We start from the raw sequence: 20,638 nt of genomic DNA, 5'->3' as shown, positions 1-20,638 counted from the left end.
ACCAGGGACTTGAATGGCAGCACTTTTGCCGACTGAAAACTGCAGAGTAGCGGAGTTGACGGAGCCCATCTTGCATAGCTCAAGACCTCTTAACTGCGATCACCGATATAGAGAATGCGCAGCTGAAGCCAGGCCAGTCAGCTCCAACTGCGCATGCTCCTGTGCGGAAGACCTAAGTGAAGAAGCCTGAGCAATGCATGATGGCGCCTGTCAATCTCACTGCCTTTCAGTCTTCTGTTTAGTGAATACCTAGTGGTGCAGTTTGAGAGAGGAGAGGGAGGTCTGTGAAGAAGGCCTGGATAGTCAAACTATTAAGGCACAAGGGTAGCACTTGCAGAAGAAGCCAATACAGGTATGGGATCCCTTATCTGGAAACCCGTTATCCAGAAAGTTCTGAATTACGGGAAGGCCATCTCCCATAGTCTCCATTTCAATCAAATAATTCAGATTTTTAAGAATTGTTTATTAATGTAATAATAAAACAGTACCTTGTACTTGATCCCAACTAAGATATAATTAATCCTTAATGGATGCAAGTCAACCCTATTGGGTTTATTTAATGTTGAAGTTATTTTTTAGTAGACTTAAGGTATGGAGATCCAAATTATGGAAAGACCCCTTATCTGAAAAACCCCAGGTCCCAGGCATTCTGGATAACAGGTCCCATACCTGTTCCTTTTCCCTATCCCTCTGGGGGGATAGCACAGTGGTATAAAATATATAACACTAGTATTAACAATACAAAACAATGTCAGTTTGTAGTAACAGTCTAAGTGAATATACTTACATACAAATAGCTTTAACAGAAGAAAATTGTAACAGTTTATAGAGGTCAGTTGAGAGGCAAGAATGGTCCCTGTAACAGTGTTTATATCAGGCTGCTATGCATCAGTAGAAGTGCTGTAACGGGATTCAGTTAATGTAACTGTAGTCGTTCCCTTCTTTCTTTCTTTTAGGACAGGGGGATGGAGCTCTTGTTAGACATGGATTCATAAAGTGGGTATTTGACGTGTTTCCAAATAACCAACACTAGTCGCAGGGCAAATGCAGCGCAAGCCACGGCAAGCAACACAGCTGAAAACAAAGAGATCAGTATTAGGAACACCCTGATAATTATTAAGAGAGACTCACAAACTTCTTGTATATAACCATTATAGAACTACCAAGCTTCAGACTACATACATGATTTAGTATTTTTCCTAAATATATTAAAATAAAAAAAATCTGCCTGTGCCCCAGGTACCAGAAATTTACTGCCCCCTGGCATATATAAAATATGTAGCATGTAGAAAAAAAACAGAAGACTCTAAGAGACAAACATGATAGGTCTTACACACATTGTCAGTACTGTTATAATGTCATTTTTATGGCCATGGTCACAACTGTAACTTTGTTTTTACGTGACATCACCTATGTACCAACAACTATGATATACAACAGATATGACAGGGATGTCCTTCCTGTGAGTTTTCAGCTGTTTATGCAAAATTTCCTTCTGTTGCACATCAATTATACCCAGAAAGTCTCACGGGTTGGCTATGTGCTCATATGGAGGAATGTCATTACAATAGTTTTGCACCAAGTTTTCTTCCAGAATCAGACCGGCATTCTGCTGATTAGAGCAATTACTAGAGGGGCTGCTATAAGATGCCATAGACTAACTATTTAGTGGGTGGGGGGTGGTGTCCCAGCCCAGGGTCACTGACCCCGACAGCCAAAAAACTTTTGGTTAATGAGGCTACAATGTTATTTGTTATTGTTGCTATTTTTAGTTTGTCTTTTTCCTATCCATTTTCCTGTCTCTCATTCAAACCACTGCCTGGTTTTGCCTTTATATGTTCATGGAACTCCTTGGTGGCTTATACTATTTTATGTTTTACAATAGGGGGTACTTTATTCTTATATATATATATACACACTGTGCCTTAAACAAGATTGGCATAAATTAAGGTACAAAGACAAGTTCTTGAGCCAAACTTGCTTTGTATGTAAGCATAGGTCTTTAAAAATATCTCTAAAGCCAGCATGTTTCTTCATGACATGTTCAGCAGAACCAAAATTACATTTTACAGACAGTTTAATTTCCTATAATATCATTAAATGTTTTCTCTGGGCAAAAAAATAAAAATCCAGCAAGTGAATTCTGCATGTACAGTCTCGGTTGTTTGCTGCCTGATTTCTGGATGGATTTCCCATCTACCTGCCCTGACCATATCTGTGCCCAAATTATGGTACCTGGCTTTCAGCAGCCTCTCTCCACTGCCCTGGCTCCCCTGACAACCCCAGAAAAATAAATAGCAGCTTGGGGTGCTTGTGGGTAGCTTCCCATGCTTGATCCAAAAATCCACCTTGCCCGTATCTTATTTTTTAAGAAATGGTAGCCATTTCCATTTCTAACAGTTCTGTTTTTATCTTGACTGCAGATGGTTATTTCCTGTTAGGCACGTGCCTGTCTCTCTTTCCTTCCTGACCATAACAGCAGTGGTGTTATAAATGACTGGAATTCTAGACGCAAAAGCAGATCACGAGCAAGAGATTAACCTTTTTACTGCTAACGATGTATGGGATACCCCGTGGCAGAAAAAGGGCTTAACTGCCAACGACGTGTCCTATACGTCGTCGGCTTTCTCTCTGCAGCAGTGGCATGTGCCGCCGCTGCAGAGAGTTTTCTAACAAAGAACAGTGTGAAATGCAATAAGATCCCTAAAATCCAAAAGAAAAAAAATCACTAAAATGAATGGGGTTATTTTTTGCCTTGTGAAATCTGCAGTCAGAATCACAGTTTGAGTATTTTGGCTTGGGTAAATTAGTTTTACAAAGTCAAGCGAACAACACCTATGCATAACTGAAAATGCAATAAAATAGCTAAAAATGCAATAAAATGACTAAAAATGCACCAAAATCACAGAAAATCTAATAAAAACACCAAAATAATGCATAAAAGTTATTGCACAGTGCGGTTAACGAATACGCTATCCACAATTGCAATAAAACTTTTCAGGCAAGAAAAAAAACAATGCGATTAAAATTGGCACTTATGCAATTTTGTGATTTTTTTTTTATCGCATCGTTTTTTTTTTCGTTAATACAAATATGTTCTTGCTTACATTCATTTTGTATTGACACCGGTTACCCAGCACAGTCGAAATTAAAGAAGGTGTAAACTTTTATCTTATGAAAAACAAATATTCTAAACAACTTTCCATTTTATCTCAATTAACCTATGATCCAGCTCCAAATTATGGGAATGGCAATTTCCATATACTACTTTTAATCACATAATTCAAATTTTAAAAAGTGATTCCCTTTTTCTCTAATAAAACAGTAGCTTGCACAAATACTTATTGCTGGCAAAACAATCTTATATTGGGTTTATTTAATGTTTAAATGTTTTTCTTTATTAGACTAACCACATGTATGGTGATCTAAAGTACAGGTATGATCTTAAGTCGGATTTCCATACTCTAAGGGGAAGATTTACTAATCCATGAACGCTCCGAGTGTATTTTCGGCGACTGTTTCGTATTTTGCGCAACTTTTTTGTACTTTGCGACAAAATTTGTGCGACAAAATCGTATTGTCACGCCGAGTATGAAAGTTTCGGATTCATTCAAGCTTCATTATCGTGACTTTCCTTGGGCCAGGTTGGAGCTGCACAGTGCCATTGAGCCCTATGGGAGACTTTCCTTGGGCCGGGTTGGAGCTGCAGAGTGCCATTGAGCCCTATGGGAGACTTTCCTTGGGCCAGGTTGGAGCTGCAGAGTGCCATTGAGCCCTATGGGAGACTTTCCTTGGGCCAGGTTGGAGCTGCAGAGTGCCATTGAGTCCTATGGGAGACTTTCCTTGGGCCAGGTTGGAGCTGCAGAGTGCCATTGAGCCCTATGGGAGACTTTCCTTGGGCCAGGTTGGAGCTGCAGAGTGCCATTGAGCCCTATGGGAGACTTTCCTTGGGCCGGGTTGGAGCTGCAGAGTGCCATTGAGCCCTATGGGAGACTTTCCTTGGGCCAGGTTGGAGCTGCAGAGTGCCATTGAGCCCTATGGGAGACTTTCCTTGGGCCAGGTTGGAGCTGCACAGTGCCATTGAGCCCTATGGGAGACTTTCCTTGGGCCGGGTTGGAGCTGCAGAGTGCCATTGAGCCCTATGGGAGACTTTCCTTGGGCCAGGTTGGAGCTGCACAGTGCCATTGAGCCCTATGGGAGACTTTCCTTGGGCCAGGTTGGAGCTGCAGAGTGCCATTGAGCCCTATGGGAGACTTTCCTTGGGCCGGGTTGGAGCTGCAGAGTGCCATTGAGCCCTATGGGAGACTTTCCTTGGGCCAGGTTGGAGCTGCACAGTGCCATTGATTCCTATGGGAGGCTTCCAAAATCATGCACAGAAGGATCAATGTCGGAAAGGTTTTCGGTACGAAAATTTAGTGACTTTCAGATCGCCAATATGATATTATCGTGACTAATACGATTTTTTTGTAAGCATATTTGTGATTTTTGCGATCTTAAGAAATGATCATATCCAATCCGAATTTATCCCATTCAGGATTCAAACTCGTGTTTACATGAATGTGCCCCTAAGTCTACTAAAAAATAATACATTAAATAAACCCAATAGGATTGTTTTGCTTTCAGTAAGGATTAATTATATCTTAGCTGGGATAAAGTACAAGCTACTGTCTTATAATAACAGAGAAAAAATTTAATAATTTTTAAAAATGTGAAAATGAAGTCTATGGGAGATAGCCTTTCTGTAATTCGGAACTTTATGGATAAGGGTTTTGCAGATAATGGGTCCCATACCTGCACACAAAGATCTATTATTTGGAAAACCCCAGGTCCCAAGCATTCTGTACCTGTACTAATTTTATGATTTTAAGTAATTGTAAATATCATTGCTGTTGGAAGCAGCATCCCTTGCTTTGTATTGCACTCACTGCTTGTTTTTACTATAGAAACAATAGTTATTATTACTATGAGGTATTTCTATAAAGTATATTTCTCTAAAGTAGAAAGGCATACCCCCCAACTGTCCCGTCCCGCTTTTCACGGGACAGTCCCGCTTTTTATGGCGCATCCCGCTGTCCCGGATAGTTCCATGAATGTTCAGCATTGCGGGACATTCATTGAACTATCCAGCACAGCGGGATGCGCTGGCTGGAGCCGGACGTTCAGGCTTCTCCTGCGGCTTTACTCGTTATGCCTCTCCTCATACAGCGCGACAGGCCCTTTTATAAGGTTGCGCCCCGTGCGTGCGTGTGACATCATTACGCACGGGGCGCAACCTTATAAAAGGGCCTGGCACCGCCGAACATGGAGCCGCATAAGGAGAGAAGCCGCAGACGAAGGCGGAGCTCCTATGGGGGGGTACTGTGTATGGGGGGGCTACTGTGTATGGGGACTACTGTGTACGGGGGGCTACTGTGTATGGGGGGCTACTGTGTATGGGGGCTACTGTGTATGGGGGCTACTGTGTATGGGGGGGGCTACTGTGTATGGGGGACACTGTGTGTGGGGGGGCTACTCTGTATGGGGGGGGCTACTGTGTATGGGGGGCACTGTGTATGGGATGGCTAATGTGTATGGGGGGCTACTGTGTATGGGGGGGCTACTGTGTATGGGGGGCAAAACTGGTACATAGTTATAACTCACTTATAACTGACTGCCTTCTCTCTATATTTGTATTTTATATGTAGGAGTTGCTATATTGTTTTCCTTAGGTAGTACAGTATGAGGGTATAGCACATTTGCGTCTGATCCCGCCATTTCATCTATATAAAAGGAGTATTTTTTTTAAAAAAATGGGGTGTGGTAATTGGGGCGTGGCCAAAAAAAATTGCCGCGCTGCACGCCAAATCTTTTTGTCCCTCTTTTCATTTTTCAAATGTTGGGAGGTATGGAAAGGTGTAAGCATCAAACATATACATGACTTTTTCTGAAATTATTTTTATACAGAGATTAACATTTTAAACCTTTGCTAAGCATTTACCCATCACAGCCTTTCCTTTCAGGAGAAGCAGAGCCCACAAACTCTGTAAGGGGAGGTTATGCAAAAAGGCAATTTCCGAACAGGAATTTCTGAGCATTTATATGGGCACAGCAAAAAGCAGTGAGTCATATCGCCCAGGCAGCAGTACGTGTTCCATGTGACCACAGTGACAATGCAAATGTTCTGTTCTGTGTGGCAAATGAACTTGTCAGACCTGGCCCCTGCTGCGCTTATATTGTTGTAAAACTATCCCAAAGCAAAGCCTGAGGGATACAGGAATGAATTGCACTCTTCCCCACAGGGTTTAACAAAGAATTTGACATTCAGGTATTTTTGTGGGCTATTTCCTTTAGAGCTATGTTACTTAGTAAATTAGACGTTTAGGTTTGGCCGCTATAATCATGTTTCAGTGTTTTAATTACAATGATGGATTTTGTACCTGAGCTTTAGGAAATCTTTTTCAAGGAGGGAAAACTTTGCTTGGCACCCACTCTCTGCCTCTAAAGGGATTTGTTTTAAGTGTAATAATACATTTAATATAATAGAACTATTATAATACATCAAACCATTAATACATTCACATTCCCCCTTTTTACAATTCCCCGGATTTTTTTGTGGGGGGATGTTTGCAGTCCCTATCTGTTCTAATGCATTTGAATGGGATTTTAAGTCATTTTTGTAAAGTAATTTTTATGGCATAATTTTGGCCCATTTACATTAAAAACACCTGTGAATCCCCTGTGCAATATTTTGTCTTCCCACATTTTAAAGTCACCCTGACATAAACAGGGTCTCAGACTGGGGGGTGCAGGGCCCACCGGGGCTGACGCCCCAGGGGCCCTACAGGTGCCCCCACCCTGCTTTGTTCCTCAAACCCCCCCGCAGGGGCTCCCACTGAGCCTCCCCTACCCCCCCCACAGGGGCCCATGCTGAGCCTCCCTAACCCCCCCCCTGCAGGGTCCCCCACCCAACGTCCTCCCCTGAGTGCGCATAAGTTTAACATACTTATTCTCCCTGCAACAATTAACCAAATATATGTTGTTATCTGTCCCCGGTAAAGGTCCCCATATACGGGCCGATAGTAGCTGCCGATATCGGTCCCTTGGACCGATTTGGCAGCTAATCGGCCCGTGTGTCGGTAGAACCAAGCGGCCTGGCCGACCGATATCTGGCCTGAAACTGGCCAGATATCGATCAGCCAGGTTAGAAAATCCAGTCGGATTGGGGACCGCATCGACTCCTTGATGCGGTCCCTGAACCGACTGCCCCATGGCCGGAAATGTAAAGGAAATATTTTCCCAATTATAAAATCAGTAAGGGGAAGGTGCAAATATGGCTTTAATCATCCTTACCTGTAAAAATACCATTTTGGCCTGGGTCAGATGTGATGAAGTTTTTGTCCAAGGCTCCAGATAAAGCAAGAATGACTATAGGATATACTGTTACTGTGTATCTGACATATTTATCAAACAAAAAGTTTTCCAAGCAAAACCTGTGGAAGAAACATAGCATGGGGTGTGAATAAATGATATAACTGCACAGTTTGTTTTCATCAGTTCTGTTATGTGTAGTGAACCGGTTTATTTATTTATTTTTATTTTCTGTGTGAAACTCAGGTTAGCAATGTGTTAGGCTCATACAGGGTAGCTTAGCTTGGTAAATACCAACAAATATTGCCCATAATATGAACGACTACTCCCTCTAGAGTAAGGCATCAGTAAACGCAGCTTTCCATTCTTCCCCATCTTATTGAAGTTAAATCCAATAAGGAATAATTAGGCATATGTGCTAGATCCACTTGTTAAATTGGTACATAGTGCCTGCTATATCTATTTGTATCAAAAAGTTAGTACAGGTATGGGATCCCTTATCTGGAAACCCGTTATCCAGAAGGTTCTGAATTACGGAAAGGCCATCTCCTATAGACTCCATTATAAACAAATAACTCGAATTTTTAAAAATGATTTCCCTTTTCTCTGTAATAATAAAACAGTACCTTGTACTTGATCCCAACTAAGAACTAATCCTTATTGGAGGCAAAACAAGCCTATTGGGTGTATTCAATATTTAAATGATTTTTAGTAGACTTAAGATATGGAGATCCAAATTACGGAAAGACCCCTTATCCAGAAAACCCCAGGTCCTGAGCATTCTGGGTAACAGGTCCCATACCTGTATTTGCTCTTGTATTGTAGGCTGTAACAGGGAACATGCATGTTTTCAAGATATTTAATCTGAACACAGAATGTACTGGCCCTCACATACCATAAAACCATTTCAAAAGCCAGGATAGCCAGAGCTACAGTGACTGATGTACTACTGGTAATTCCTCCATTGTAGGTCAGGCAGACGGAAAAGTTTAACAGGCAAGCTATTGTTGTCCATGTTGTGTAAAATGCAATACCATTTTGGGCCTGTAACACAGAAAAATAAAAATTAATATTATTCTTAATTTATATAGCACCAACCTATTTTGCAGCACATTGACATCAGTTCCTGTCCCAGTGGCGCTTAACATCTAAGATGCCACACCCACTTTGGTCATTTTTTTTTTTCAAGAGCCAGTTAATCTACCTGCATTTATCTACATTGTGAAAGGATACAGGAATAGCCAGAAGACAATGATGCAAACATAGGAAAAACATACACTCTACAAGTGAAGATTTTAGACGATACAGTTTTACTAAAATTTGAAGATGTAAACAAGAATTTGGATAGAGTTTGGTATTTGACTAAATATTTTGCTACAGAATTTTGCAGTAGGTATATCCCTACTGTATACATAAAGGTTAGGTAATGCAAAATGCAAACTTTGATTGCAGGGCAGCATTCATCAGATCTCAGCAGGTATAGAATCATGCTAGCAGCTTCCGTCAGCTCCCACAGCCTTTCCTCCATACCTCCATAGTGTTGCACTGTGTTCTTCTGCCAATCGGTGGCCCTCAGCTAGAAGGTCAATTATATAGGCTAAGGGCAACTTTTAGTGCAACTTACCAATATCCGAATAAGCCACAAGTCCACTTTGTGCTGTGTCTGTAACCAGTCTCCATTAAGATAGAGGGATCGGTAAGAAATGAAGAGCACTATGTAGTTTGTAAAGGGAATGGCACCCAGAAACACCAGAGCAGGAATGAGGTATCTGGTAAAATAAGGACAACTTTAAAGCCTTGACACTGGCAGAGAAATAGTAATAATACATATTTAATGAGACTGGTAAATAATTCCCTAGCAAGCTGTGTACCATGACATGAGGGCAAACTGACTTTGAAACTTAGGTACAGATGAAGGTGCCAAATGCTCTGCTATGGCAGGCACGGCAGGGAAAGAAGCAATAATGGTGTAGTATTTTATACTGCACATCTCTGTCCATGGGATTTGCGACATCCCACACCACTTCTGTATAGGAGGGTCAAAGGACAAAACCAAAAAGCAGTTTGCCCTGATTTAGTCACCCACATTAAACAATAGGATGTTTAATTTGAACAGTTTTTAACACTTTTAACCCTTTAACTACCAAGCATGTAAACCGTACATTCTGGCAGAAAAAGGCTCTATTTGGCAAGTATGTACAGTGTAATTGTTGGGCAGATAGAGGTTTCTCTCTGCAGAGGCGACATGAGCTATCTTGATAACATCAGAATGTGTACTTTCCAAAACTATATGGTTTCTGGGGGTCTTTGTACAGTTTGGGGGTCTTACGGTACATAATACACTGTCAGGGGGCTCAGTTTGAAAAAGCTGAGGAGAAAACTCATATGGACTATATTCATTTTGGGGTCTACACATACCACATACTTTGTTATATTGGGCATCAAACTGTTCAGTAGACCTCTGGCATTCATAATTAGGGTGACGTGTCGTATGTTAAGTTTTTCTAAGATAAATGTGGCAAATTGCAACAATTTTAGTCAAGTTTCATAGGAGTCATAAAAAACGCTAACTTTACGAAAACGTTGCAGATAGGTACTTTAGTGTAGAAAGACATCTTTACCCATGCTGGATTTGTCAGAATGTGTACTTTCCAAAAATATATGGTATTCAAGGGTCACTGCTTTTTTGCAGCTTTTACCCCACATAAAACTGTAAACGTAAGCCATAAAATATGTGCCATGTGCTTTGATAAACCTTTGTACAGTGGGCATCAAACTGTTCAGCAGACCTCTGGGGTTCATATTTAGGAAAATAAGATGCTGCAAATGTGATTTTTGGAAATGTCATCAAAATTGGCAAATTTAGGGAAGCTTTGCAGCTTGGTATTTTAGAAAAGACAGACATGTGTACCCATTTTGAATTGGGGGAATGTGAACTTTCCAAAAATATATTGCTTTTTGGGGTGTGCATCCTTTTTTATAGCTTTAGCCCACATAAAATGATTTAAATATATTGATTTTGCAGGAGTTGAAATGACAGAAATGATGCATCATATGGGGCATCAAAATGTTTAGTGGACCCCTGCCCTTCATATTTAGGGTGTTTTATCTTGGAACCTAAATGATTTGTGGTAGATAAGGTGCTGCAAAGTGGAAGCTTTGAGGTGATTTTTGGAAATGTCATCAAATCCTCCAACTTTAGGAAGGCTTTGCGACTTGGTACGTTGGAGTAGAAAGACATGTGTACCCATTTTGAATTTGGGGAAATGTGTACTCTCCAAAAATATATGGTTTTCTGGGGTGAGTATACTTTTTTGACAGAAATGATAGCTCATATGGGGGTATTTTCATTTTGAGCCCCTCCATTCCACATACTTAGGTAAACCTATTTATATTGGGCATCAAATTGTTCAGTGGACCCATAGGTTTCATATTAAGGATGTTTTATCTGGTTACCGTATGACCTGCAGTATATAAGATGCTATTTACTGAAAGCTTTGAAGTTACATAGTTACATAGGGTTGAAAATAGACCAGAGTCCATCAAGTTCAACCCATCCAAGTAAACCCAGCACCCACAACCTATACTTACCAATCTATACACTCACATAAACTATATATACAACCACTAATACTAACTAGATATTAGTATCAAAATAGCCTTGGATATTCTGCTTGTTCAAAAACTTATCCAGGCCCCTCTTAAAAGGCATTAACAGAATCTGCCATTACCACATCACTAGGAAGGGCATTCCCCAACCTCACTGCCCTCACCGTGAAAAACCACCTACGCTGCTTCAAATGGAAGCTCCATTCCTCTAATCTAAAGGGGTGGCCTCTGGTGCATTGATCGTTTTATGCATTAAGGATACCCCCAACAAACTACCATTCAGGAGATAGTTCGCGTTTATATCATTTCTATTTCCAAAGTGCATAACTTTGCATTTGTCCACATTGAACTTCATTTTCCAGTTTGCTGCCCAGTTTTCCAATTTTTGTCAAATCGCTCTGCAAAGCGGCAGCATCCTGCATGGAACTTATAGTTTTGCACAATTTAGTGTCATCAGCAAACATAGAAACAGTACTCTCAATGCCCACCTCCAGGTCATTAATAAACAAGTTAAAAAGTAAAGGACCAAGGACTGACCCCTGCGGTACTCCACTAACCACACTGGTCCAATTAGAAAATGTTCCATTTACCCCCACTCTTTGTAAGCTATCCTTCAGCCAGTTCTCTATCCAATTACAAATATTATATTCTAGGCCAATATTCCTCAATTCGATCATTAACCTTCTGTGAGGTACTGTATCAAATGCTTTAGCAAAGTCCAAGTAGATGACGTCAACTGCCATTCCAGCATTGAGGTTCCTGCTCACCTCCTCATAAAAGGTGACTAAATTAGTCATTAGCTGGCTCCTCAGATGTATAGACAGATGAAAAATAAGAGTTCAAAATTTCTGCTTATTCCCCGTTCTCATCAACCAACTTACCCCAACGTGATAATAAGGTTCCCACCCCTTCTTGCTTCATTTTTTTGAATTACCAATCGTTACACATGGTAGATAAAGTGTATGGGCAGATTTTAAACAGGCCCAGTCCCCAAACCAACACATATTGATAGCACATTGATTGGCCACCATACATACTGATAAAATTGTACAAAAATTAAGTAGAGTGTGCATTAGGCACAAAGCAACAGCTACAGTATACTATAGGATTTTAGGGCTCCGTTTGAATGCACTTATATTTTTATCAGTTGAATTACTATTTACTACACCTTGCACAATGTACTTAAGTGGCCTGCATGGCACACACGGGCTGGTCTTAAAACCCCTGCTTAGGACAATACAATGCAGAGGGAGAACAGAAATGGGGAGAGCTGCACTTGGTTCATTGTATGAATTAATTTTCTGTACATGATCTTACCCTAACTCTGCATGTAATGCTGACCCTTTCTAGCAAACCCAGAGCAGATTTACAGATACTTACTCTCTGTCCCACAGGAAGAGCCATCCTATGTTAAAGACATTGTTCAATATCCAAACAAGGTAGAAGGGGACTGGGAACACATTTGGTTTCAGATACATCCATCCCAATTCACTCCTATTCAACAAAACAAAGAATAATAAATTTGTTAAAGCCAAGGGCAAATAAGAGTAATATTTTTGGTATGACATTCCACTGGTTTGTACAGTTCAATGTACTGAAGTAACAATACAGGTATGGGATCAGTTATCAGAAAGCCCTTTATCCAGAAAGCTCTGAATTATGGAAACAACATTTCCCATAGACTCCATTTAAAAAATTGTAATTATTTGATTAAAATTGATTTCCTTTCCCTTATACTTCCTCACAGCTAAAATATGGAGGCAAAACAATCCTACTGGGTTTGTTTAAATTTTAAAGGAGAAGGAAAGGTGAGATCACTGGTGGGTGTCAAAATGTTAGGTCCCCCCCGGTCCCCCCCCCCCCCCCCAGTGACTTTAATTGCTTACCTTTTACCCCGGCTGGTGCTCCTGTGCAGGGCCGGAACTAGGGGTAGGCAGAAGAGGCAGCTGCCTAGGGCGCAACGATTGAGGGGCGCCAGGCAGGAGCCTCTCCTGCCTACCCCTAGTGCTACTTTGTCATTGCCTCCGCCGCTTAACATTAGCGGCGGAGGCAATGACCGATCGAATCGCACCAGCCCCCCTGCCCCTCCTCCTGTGCTTTGGCGCGTATGCGCCGTTTGGGGGGGGGGCGGGGAGGTGGGCGGAGTTGGCCGACCGGGTTGCCTAGGGCGCCCGGTCAGCTTCGCCCACCCCTGCTCCTGTGAGAAGAAAACCCTGCCAGCCCGGGTACCTGCAGTGAGTGTTTTCTCTTCCTTTGCGCGCCTTTTCACTCTGCTGCGCATGCGCCGGCCCCAGGATTTTGAAGACAGAAGAAAAAAGGAAGAGAAAACACTCACTGCAGGTACCCCGGGCTGGGGCGGTTTTCTTCTCACAGGAGCACCAGCCCCACGTAAAAGGTAAGCCTAACATTTGGCACCCCCCCCCCCAGCGATTTTTACCTTTCCTTCTCCTTTTTTTAACATGTTTTTTAGTAGACTTAAAGTGATACTGACAGCCAATTCAAATTTTTTTTTTACACCTGCTGTTGTGTTTTAATTTGTATCAGCTTTAAATTCCTTATAAACTAAATCTGCAACAAACCCTTATGCCCTTAGAAGCAGGCAGGCACTGGAGAGCTTAAGCTGGCCTGCTATTTAATTCTTCGTGTGATGAGTAGAGCGAGCCCTTTGAAGTAGGCAGGCAACAGAAAGATCAAGCCTGCCTGCTATCTAGTTCACAACGCCATGCGATGCTATGCGAGAGAGGGAGGGGGAGCTCTTTGAAGCAAATGGCAAGCTGAATCCTCCCAGTTTATGACGTAGTCTTTTTGACAGATTGAGAAGCTACAGTCAAGGTTGCCAGACAGTCAGGTTCAGGATTTATGAAGAGAAACAGGACTTTTAGGAAAAAACAGTCAACATGACCTACAGGTAGGTTTGGAAGTAGGTTCATATTTTTAAAATAAATTTTTTGGTGTCAGTATTACTTTAAGGCAATGATCCCCAACCAGTGGCTTGTGAGCAACATGTTGCTCACCAACCCCTTGGATACTGCTCCCAGCGACAGTGCCAGGCCAAGCGGACAGGGTGCCTTAGGCAACCTGGTTGGCTTGGCCCGCCCCAACTAGCCACACCCCATGTATGCGTATGAGTGCACAATGTGTGCACACAGGGTGGCGGGGTTGGGGGGCTGCAGTGAGAGGAAAAGGTCCGGAAATAGAGGTAGGTAAAAGAAGAGGTACCTGTCTGGCGCCCTCCTCACCATTGTGCCCTAGGCAGGTGTCTACCCCTAGTTCCGGCCCTGCACAGTGGTCTCAAAACAGGTGATTTTTTTTAGCAGCTTCAGGAACTTTTTTTCATGCTTGTGTTGCTCTCTTACTCTTTTTAAATCTAAATGTGGCTTACGGGTAAAAAATGTTGGGGACCCCTGACTTAAGGTATGGTGATCCAAATGATGGAAAATCCCTTATCCAGAAAATCCCACAGAGCATTCTGTATAACAGATCCCATACCTGTACAAAAATAAAAGATACAGATCAATAATATTACACTAAGCATGCTTCAATATATCCCTTATTGACAATACACAACCTCATACACAACCTCATGTACCGCTACCCTTTTGGGTGCACTTATTTTTATTTGAATCATAAATAATTTGCAGCAAATGTATTCCTCATTGCAATATGGGCTTATGTTAGCTGCAGCTCCTGAGAGGTATCCATCTCTCGAGCACTGCTCAACACTGAAGTCTTGGATATGCAATATGAATGGTGGTTAGCATAAGAAAGATTCTGACCTCTTTCAGCCTGTCCTTCTCTCCATTAGAACCAATAGGAAGTCCGGTGTCTATCCTTTACAGTAGAGAAGTATTCTAAGTGCATGTGCAATGTAAACAAGTAATAATTAGAGGGCTGTTTACTATGGTCGATTTTTTTCCCCACGATTTGTAATTTTTTGCACCAAAATTCAAATTTTGTTGAATGAAAAAAAACAATTTTTTTTAGATGTATTATGCGACAAAACTGGGACAAGTCCAAAGTAAAAATACACCATGTAGAAGTCAATGGCCGGTGACATGGGCAGCAGCACTGCCAGGCAATCTTTTGAATTACCTTCTTCCACAATATCCCACATGTGAAGGGCCAAACTCCACAGGCATACAGACAGATAAAATCCTGCAGCTCTGGTGGGGGGTGACAGGTGTTATTTAACAGAAAAAAAGCCTTTTGCTAAAATCCCAGCATTTCTGCAAACCATCATTTGGATAAATTATAGAATAATAACTGGCTTCATAGGTAAAAGAGAATATTTTTTTTCCATCTATATACTTTATGTTAACTTAATACAATTACTTATTAATTAGAAAATACACATAGATTTATTATGTGGCACAGTCTAAACTTTGGCTAACATTTGCAATTAGGCATTTGAAGTAAAGGTCATATTTACAGGAGATCCAGTGAACGGTGTCTATGACATACTTGCCGGGTGACTGGTTTCAAAACAGATCACTTTGTTTGGGGGGTATTTAATATATTTATAAATAAATTTGCTGCAGGGCACAGTTACTGACACCAAAGCTTACCGTCTACATAGTCCAGAGAGAACATATCCAAACCAGAGGAACTGCCAGAAAAATATGACATTCCAAATTAAAGTGAATGTCCATCCAGCTGGGGTAAACTCGGTGTTGTATTTATTGGAAATATTTCCCACACTTTGCAGAAATATATCTGGGGGGGAGAAAATGAAGATGTGCTATTAGGTTTGTAATTCGCACACTAGAAACCAGCTGATATGGTATATGTATATTGTTATATGCCTAACCCCGACTATATTGATACACACCAGGAACTAGCCTTTGTAGTAGGGCTAAGCCTAGACCCCACCCCAAGGAAACCCCCAAGTAGGTTCTACTCAGCACCATAACAGTTGCTCATAGCACCCAATTAGTTCCGAACATTTTACTACAGGTATGGGACCTCTTAACCAGAATGCTCATTTATTAAATAAAACCATTAGGATTGTTTTGCCTCCAGTTTGGATTCATTATATCTTAGTCGGGATCAAGTACAAGGTACTGTTTTATTATTACAAAGAAAAAGAAAATCATTTAAAAAAAAAAAAAAAGTTTATTATTTCCTTTTAAATGGAATCTACAGGAGATGGCCTTTCCATAGTTTGGAGCTTTCTGGATATCAGGTTTTAGATAAGAAATCCTACACCTGTACCAGTTGCAAAATTAAAGCAAACTCTAATTGCTTGCTATGAGCAACTGCCCTGGGGTAATTTGGCACCCAGGTGTCCTATAGCACAAATTAAATATAACTTCAAAATGAATTTAGAAGAGATGAATTCAGTATTTGTAGGCTTAATGCTTACTTCTTTTTAGTCCTGCACCAGCTATGGCATTGAAAGCCACCATTAGTGTATAGACAGCAAGAGCCAGGAAAATCAGGATAATCTTATATACGTTATGTTCAAACATTTTCAAACCTGTTACAGAAAAAAAAAAAAAAAGTCAAAACCTGTGCAAAGCAGTTATGTCAGTGCTTATATATGACGTGGAACCTGTTATACCATTATGTTTAGTGTTACTTGGGAGTGTAAAGTTTATATACAAAAACAAATGTGTTTTTTTTGTAAATGCAGTTTTATACTCAGCTACTTTTAGACAGGGGACACTGTGGAGACTCACATGCTACTCTAAAACTCAGGATGGGCCAAGCAGTAGTAGTGGAGGAATAGTGTAGTTTAACTTTAAGACTTGAATAAATCAAGTGGATGCCAGTAGTTCTTAAACAAATAACAGGAACTTTATTACATAACAAAGACAAGATAATGATGGCAAGTTATCCTTTAAATTCTATATGCATCATGTAATATTAGCAGAGGCAAAAACAATGCAAAATAACATACTTACTCACACCAAGATACTCACACCAACCAAGCTTAAATGAAGTAGAACACACCAGTCCAGTAGAACATCATTTATACATTAAACCTTGATAGATTTAGAGACACCCCAGTGAATGTCATCCAGGAGTAGGGAGAATATCCTGGGTCTCTTTCCACTGGGGCCCTTGCACTAGACCGGTGTTGCCTGGTAAATACTATCCCCACTGCTTCTTTAAGTTGGGGCTTAAGTTGCCCTTGCTCAATACCCCTGCCTATCTTACACCTCTAGGGTGAACTATGACAGGGTCTAACTATTACTAAACTAATCCTTGTTCACAAGGACCTAGTATCAAGGCTTAATCCAGTCCAGCCTCTGGACACTCCTGCCTGGTTTTTAGGAAAAGCACCAAAAGCCAAGCACATGGTGAGCCCACCCCATGTGTAAGCTGTAGTTCTGCAACAACAGGGTAGCCACATGTTGCATACAAATGAAACAAGCTGCTATAGATAACATTATAGTAAATATACACAAGCTGTACTTACTGGTGCCCTGTTTCACTCTTCCTGCTTAGTAATGAGGCACCAGAGCTCCATTTGTTTCTATTGAATAAACCTTATACAACTTTTGCTATGGGTTGTCCTAATCACGGCTAACCAATAGAAAAGGGAGGATGGGTAGTGAGTCACAGTGGGTAAATGCAATTGGCTGCTGCACGCTGAAAGGGAGCTTATGAAACAGCAGGAAAGAGAAGAGTTATACAACATGTAGAGAGTTATACAACATGTAGAGAGTTATACAACACGATATGGGCTTGTACCACTACTCTCCAGGAAAAGGGGTTGTCTTTTCTACACAATGTTGTTTACTGGCCCACCTACATAATAGGATCAGATTACACTATAGTTACATGCAAAATCATTATGCTTGTTTGGACCTTATTTTTTACGTGTTTATCACTTCCTTCACTCCTGTGGAGTTATTTTATTTTTCTGTGTCCATCTGTCTACTCTGTTAATAACATTTATATGTAACAAGGAGAAACTATGAAGTAAATGCTTGCTATATGCTAAACTTGTCTTGTGGGGGATCATGGGCACATGAGGGAATATTTACTAAAGTAAACCAACCCTATAAAATGTTGGCACTGTTTTGCCATGTTTTTGCTCGTGATGCAACTCTTTATGTTGAAAGGTGGGTAAAATTGCTCATGTTCTACCCTAAAGGTCCCCATACACGGGCCGACTATAGCTGCCGATATGGGTCCCTTGGATCGATTCGGCAGCTAATCGGCCCGTGTATGGGCAGAACAGAGTGGCCTGGCCGACCGATATCTGGCCTGAAATTGGCCAGATCTCGATCGGCCAGGTTAGAAAATCCAGTCGGATTGGGGACTGCATCGGCTCGTTGATGCGGTCCCCGAACTGACTGCTCCCATAACCACAAATTTAATCCGATCGTTTGGCCCCAGGGCTTTTTTTTTTTAAAGTTCTTGCTACTCGATATCGCCCACCCGTAGGTGGGGATATCGGGTGAAGATTCGCTCGCTTGGCGACATCACCAAGCGAGCGGATCTTATAGTGTATGGGCACCTTAAAAGGCAGCTCTGTACCAAAAGCAATTTATTTTCTTTTATAGGTACCAGAGGGAGCATCTAAAACACATACCCTCACTTGCATATATACATATATATATATCTACCCTAGAACAGTGCTGTCCAACTGGCGGCCCGCGGCCCGCATGCGGCCCCCCTCTGTGTGGCCCCCCACCTGTCTGGCTGCTTTGATGGCTTACCTTTGAGTAAGCATTAAATGGTATCAGTACTGAGATTAACTGGCCCCCCGCATGGTTCTCACCTCAGATTCAGGCTGTAATCCCTCTGTATTGTTTAAAAATGTAATCCCCTGTGTTTTTCACACCTTTTAATACCTGCATTGTTCACCCCCTGCAGTGTTCACACCTCAGGCTCAGATTGTAATCACTCCCATTGTTCACTTCTTCACACCTCAGACATAGGTAGGCAGAGTATGTAGGCAGAGTATGGCACATACAGCCAGCATAGGGCAGGTAGAGTATGGCACACACAGGCAGCATAGGTCAGGGACTGTATGGCACACACAGGAAGGGTAGGGCAGGCAGAGTATGGCACACACAGGAAGGGTAGGGCAGGCAGAGTATGGCACACACAGGAAGGGTAGGGCAGGCAGAGTATGACACACACAGTCAGGGTAGGGCAGGCAGAGTATGGCACACACAGTCAGGGTAGGGCAGGCAGAGTATGGCACACACAGGCAGGGTAGGGCAGGCAGAGTATGGCACACACAAGCAGGGTAGGGCAGGCAGAGTATGGCACACACAGGAAGGGTAGGGCAGGCAGAGTATGACACACACAGTCAGGGTAGGGCAGGCAGAGTATGGCACACACAGGCAGGGTAGGGCAGGCAGAGTATGGCACACAGAGGCAGCATAGGGAAGGCAGAGTATGGCACACACAGGCAGGGTAGGACAGGCAGAGTATGGCACACACAGACAGCATAGGACAGGCAGAGTATGGCACACACAGGCAGGGTAGGGCAGGCAGAGTATGGCACACAGAGGCAGCATAGGGAAGGCAGAGTATGGCACACACAGTCAGGGTAGGGCAGGCAGAGTATGGCACACACAGTCAGGGCAGGGCAGGCAGAGTATGGCACACAGAGGCAGCATAGGGAAGGCAGAGTATGGCACACACAGGCAGGGTAGGGCAGGCAGAGTATGGCACACACAGACAGCATAGGACAGGCAGAGTGCTGCCTGTGTGTGCCATACTCTGCTTGCCCTATGCTGCTTGTGGGAGGTGAACCTGGCAGGGGTTTGTTAGCAGTTGGAAATAGCCATTAAATGGTCCCTAAGGTGTGTAGGGTAGGAGGAGGCATATGGAATTTAAGGGTATATCTTAATATGACATAATTCTTTCACATATGAATGATGGTTGATATCCCCACAGTAAGGACCAAGCATTTGGGATTTTGCTGTGCTACCACCATTGTGATAAAATAGGTGTGGTTTGAAGTGGGTGTGGTTTCAAAAAGGGGAGTGGTCAAAACTGGCTTCCATTAGCGGCCCTCCACCATGTATGCTAGAGAAATTCCGGCCCTCGGCACTGTAGAAGTTGGACAGCACTGCCCTAGAACAATGAGAGAGTTTTTTGTGCGAAGTGGAGCATAATGACTTGCACAAAAATACCCTGGGCTGGTGGGTGTTTTAAAGGGAAAATGTGCTGGCCAAGATTAGAAGACCTGTAATTATACTCACTGGTTGGCACTTGACAAATTTACCCCCTGGTGATTTTTTTTTCACACTTTTTAAAACCGTGTGCACACTTGCATGCACAGTACAAAATTATTTTCACACAAAATACTTTGTGCACATCACAATTTGTGTGCGAGTACAAGCGGAACATTGCTATAAGCTATAGGCTAATTCAGAATGATTTGCGGCCCCTCAGACCTCTTCCAGCGCTTTAAAGGCCGAGGGGGGGGGGCATCACATAAGTCTCTTCAGATGGTATTAGGAAACGCAGCTGCTTGCAGATACAATTTGTGTTACAGCCAGACTTTTACCATTTTTGGTATTTTTGGCCCCTGCACCACCCAAGGCCGCCCCCCCCCGCACCGCTAGTGTGGAGAGTGCAATTGCGTTGTCTGCACTAGCAAAGCCAAATTTCCGTCTGTGATAACTTTGGGGGCGCTGCTGCCTGAGATGAGTCTTTCAACTCGCCTCATGGTAGCAGCACCCCTGGCTAGGCCACATAATATAGGTGGCCA

General features: G+C 42.3%; 1 protein-coding gene across 2 annotated transcripts; it reads right to left on the bottom strand.

Annotated features, from left to right (window-relative positions):
- Positions 1–442: 442 nt before the first annotated feature.
- LOC100491791 lies at positions 443–17,462 on the bottom strand. Of its 2 annotated transcripts, none has more exons than XM_002939318.5 (8): positions 17,378–17,462; positions 16,319–16,432; positions 15,522–15,669; positions 12,337–12,450; positions 8,972–9,116; positions 8,243–8,391; positions 7,330–7,469; positions 443–1,074 (listed from the first exon to the last, which is right to left on the bottom strand). In XM_002939318.5, exons 2-8 carry the CDS (start codon positions 16,422–16,424, stop codon positions 953–955), a joined length of 924 nt encoding a protein of 307 aa, XP_002939364.2. In that variant the 5' UTR covers positions 16,425–16,432; positions 17,378–17,462; the 3' UTR covers positions 443–952. The 2 variants fall into 2 exon arrangements, with proteins under 2 accessions (XP_002939364.2, XP_004914766.1); XM_004914709.4 differs by lacking the exon at positions 17,378–17,462 and adding an exon at positions 16,878–17,180.
- Between the last annotated feature and the right edge of the window lie 3,176 nt (positions 17,463–20,638).

Source organism: Xenopus tropicalis, chromosome 5 (assembly GCF_000004195.4).
Source record: "Xenopus tropicalis strain Nigerian chromosome 5, UCB_Xtro_10.0, whole genome shotgun sequence".
NCBI lineage: Eukaryota > Metazoa > Chordata > Amphibia > Anura > Pipidae > Xenopus > Xenopus tropicalis.
Note: the sequence above shows the minus strand (reverse complement) of the source record. Positions and strands in the feature narration are given on the sequence as shown.

Coding starts and splice junctions, on each gene's coding strand:
- LOC100491791 (XM_002939318.5), bottom strand. CDS start 16,424: ATGTTTGAACATAACGTATATAAGATTATCCTGATTTTCCTGGCTCTT. Junction 9,117..12,336: donor CTCTTCCTGTGGGACAGAGA/GTAAGTATCTGT, acceptor TTATTTTACCAG/ATACCTCATTCCTGCTCTGG. Junction 7,470..8,242: donor GCTTTTGAAATGGTTTTATG/GTATGTGAGGGC, acceptor TTTCTTCCACAG/GTTTTGCTTGGAAAACTTTT.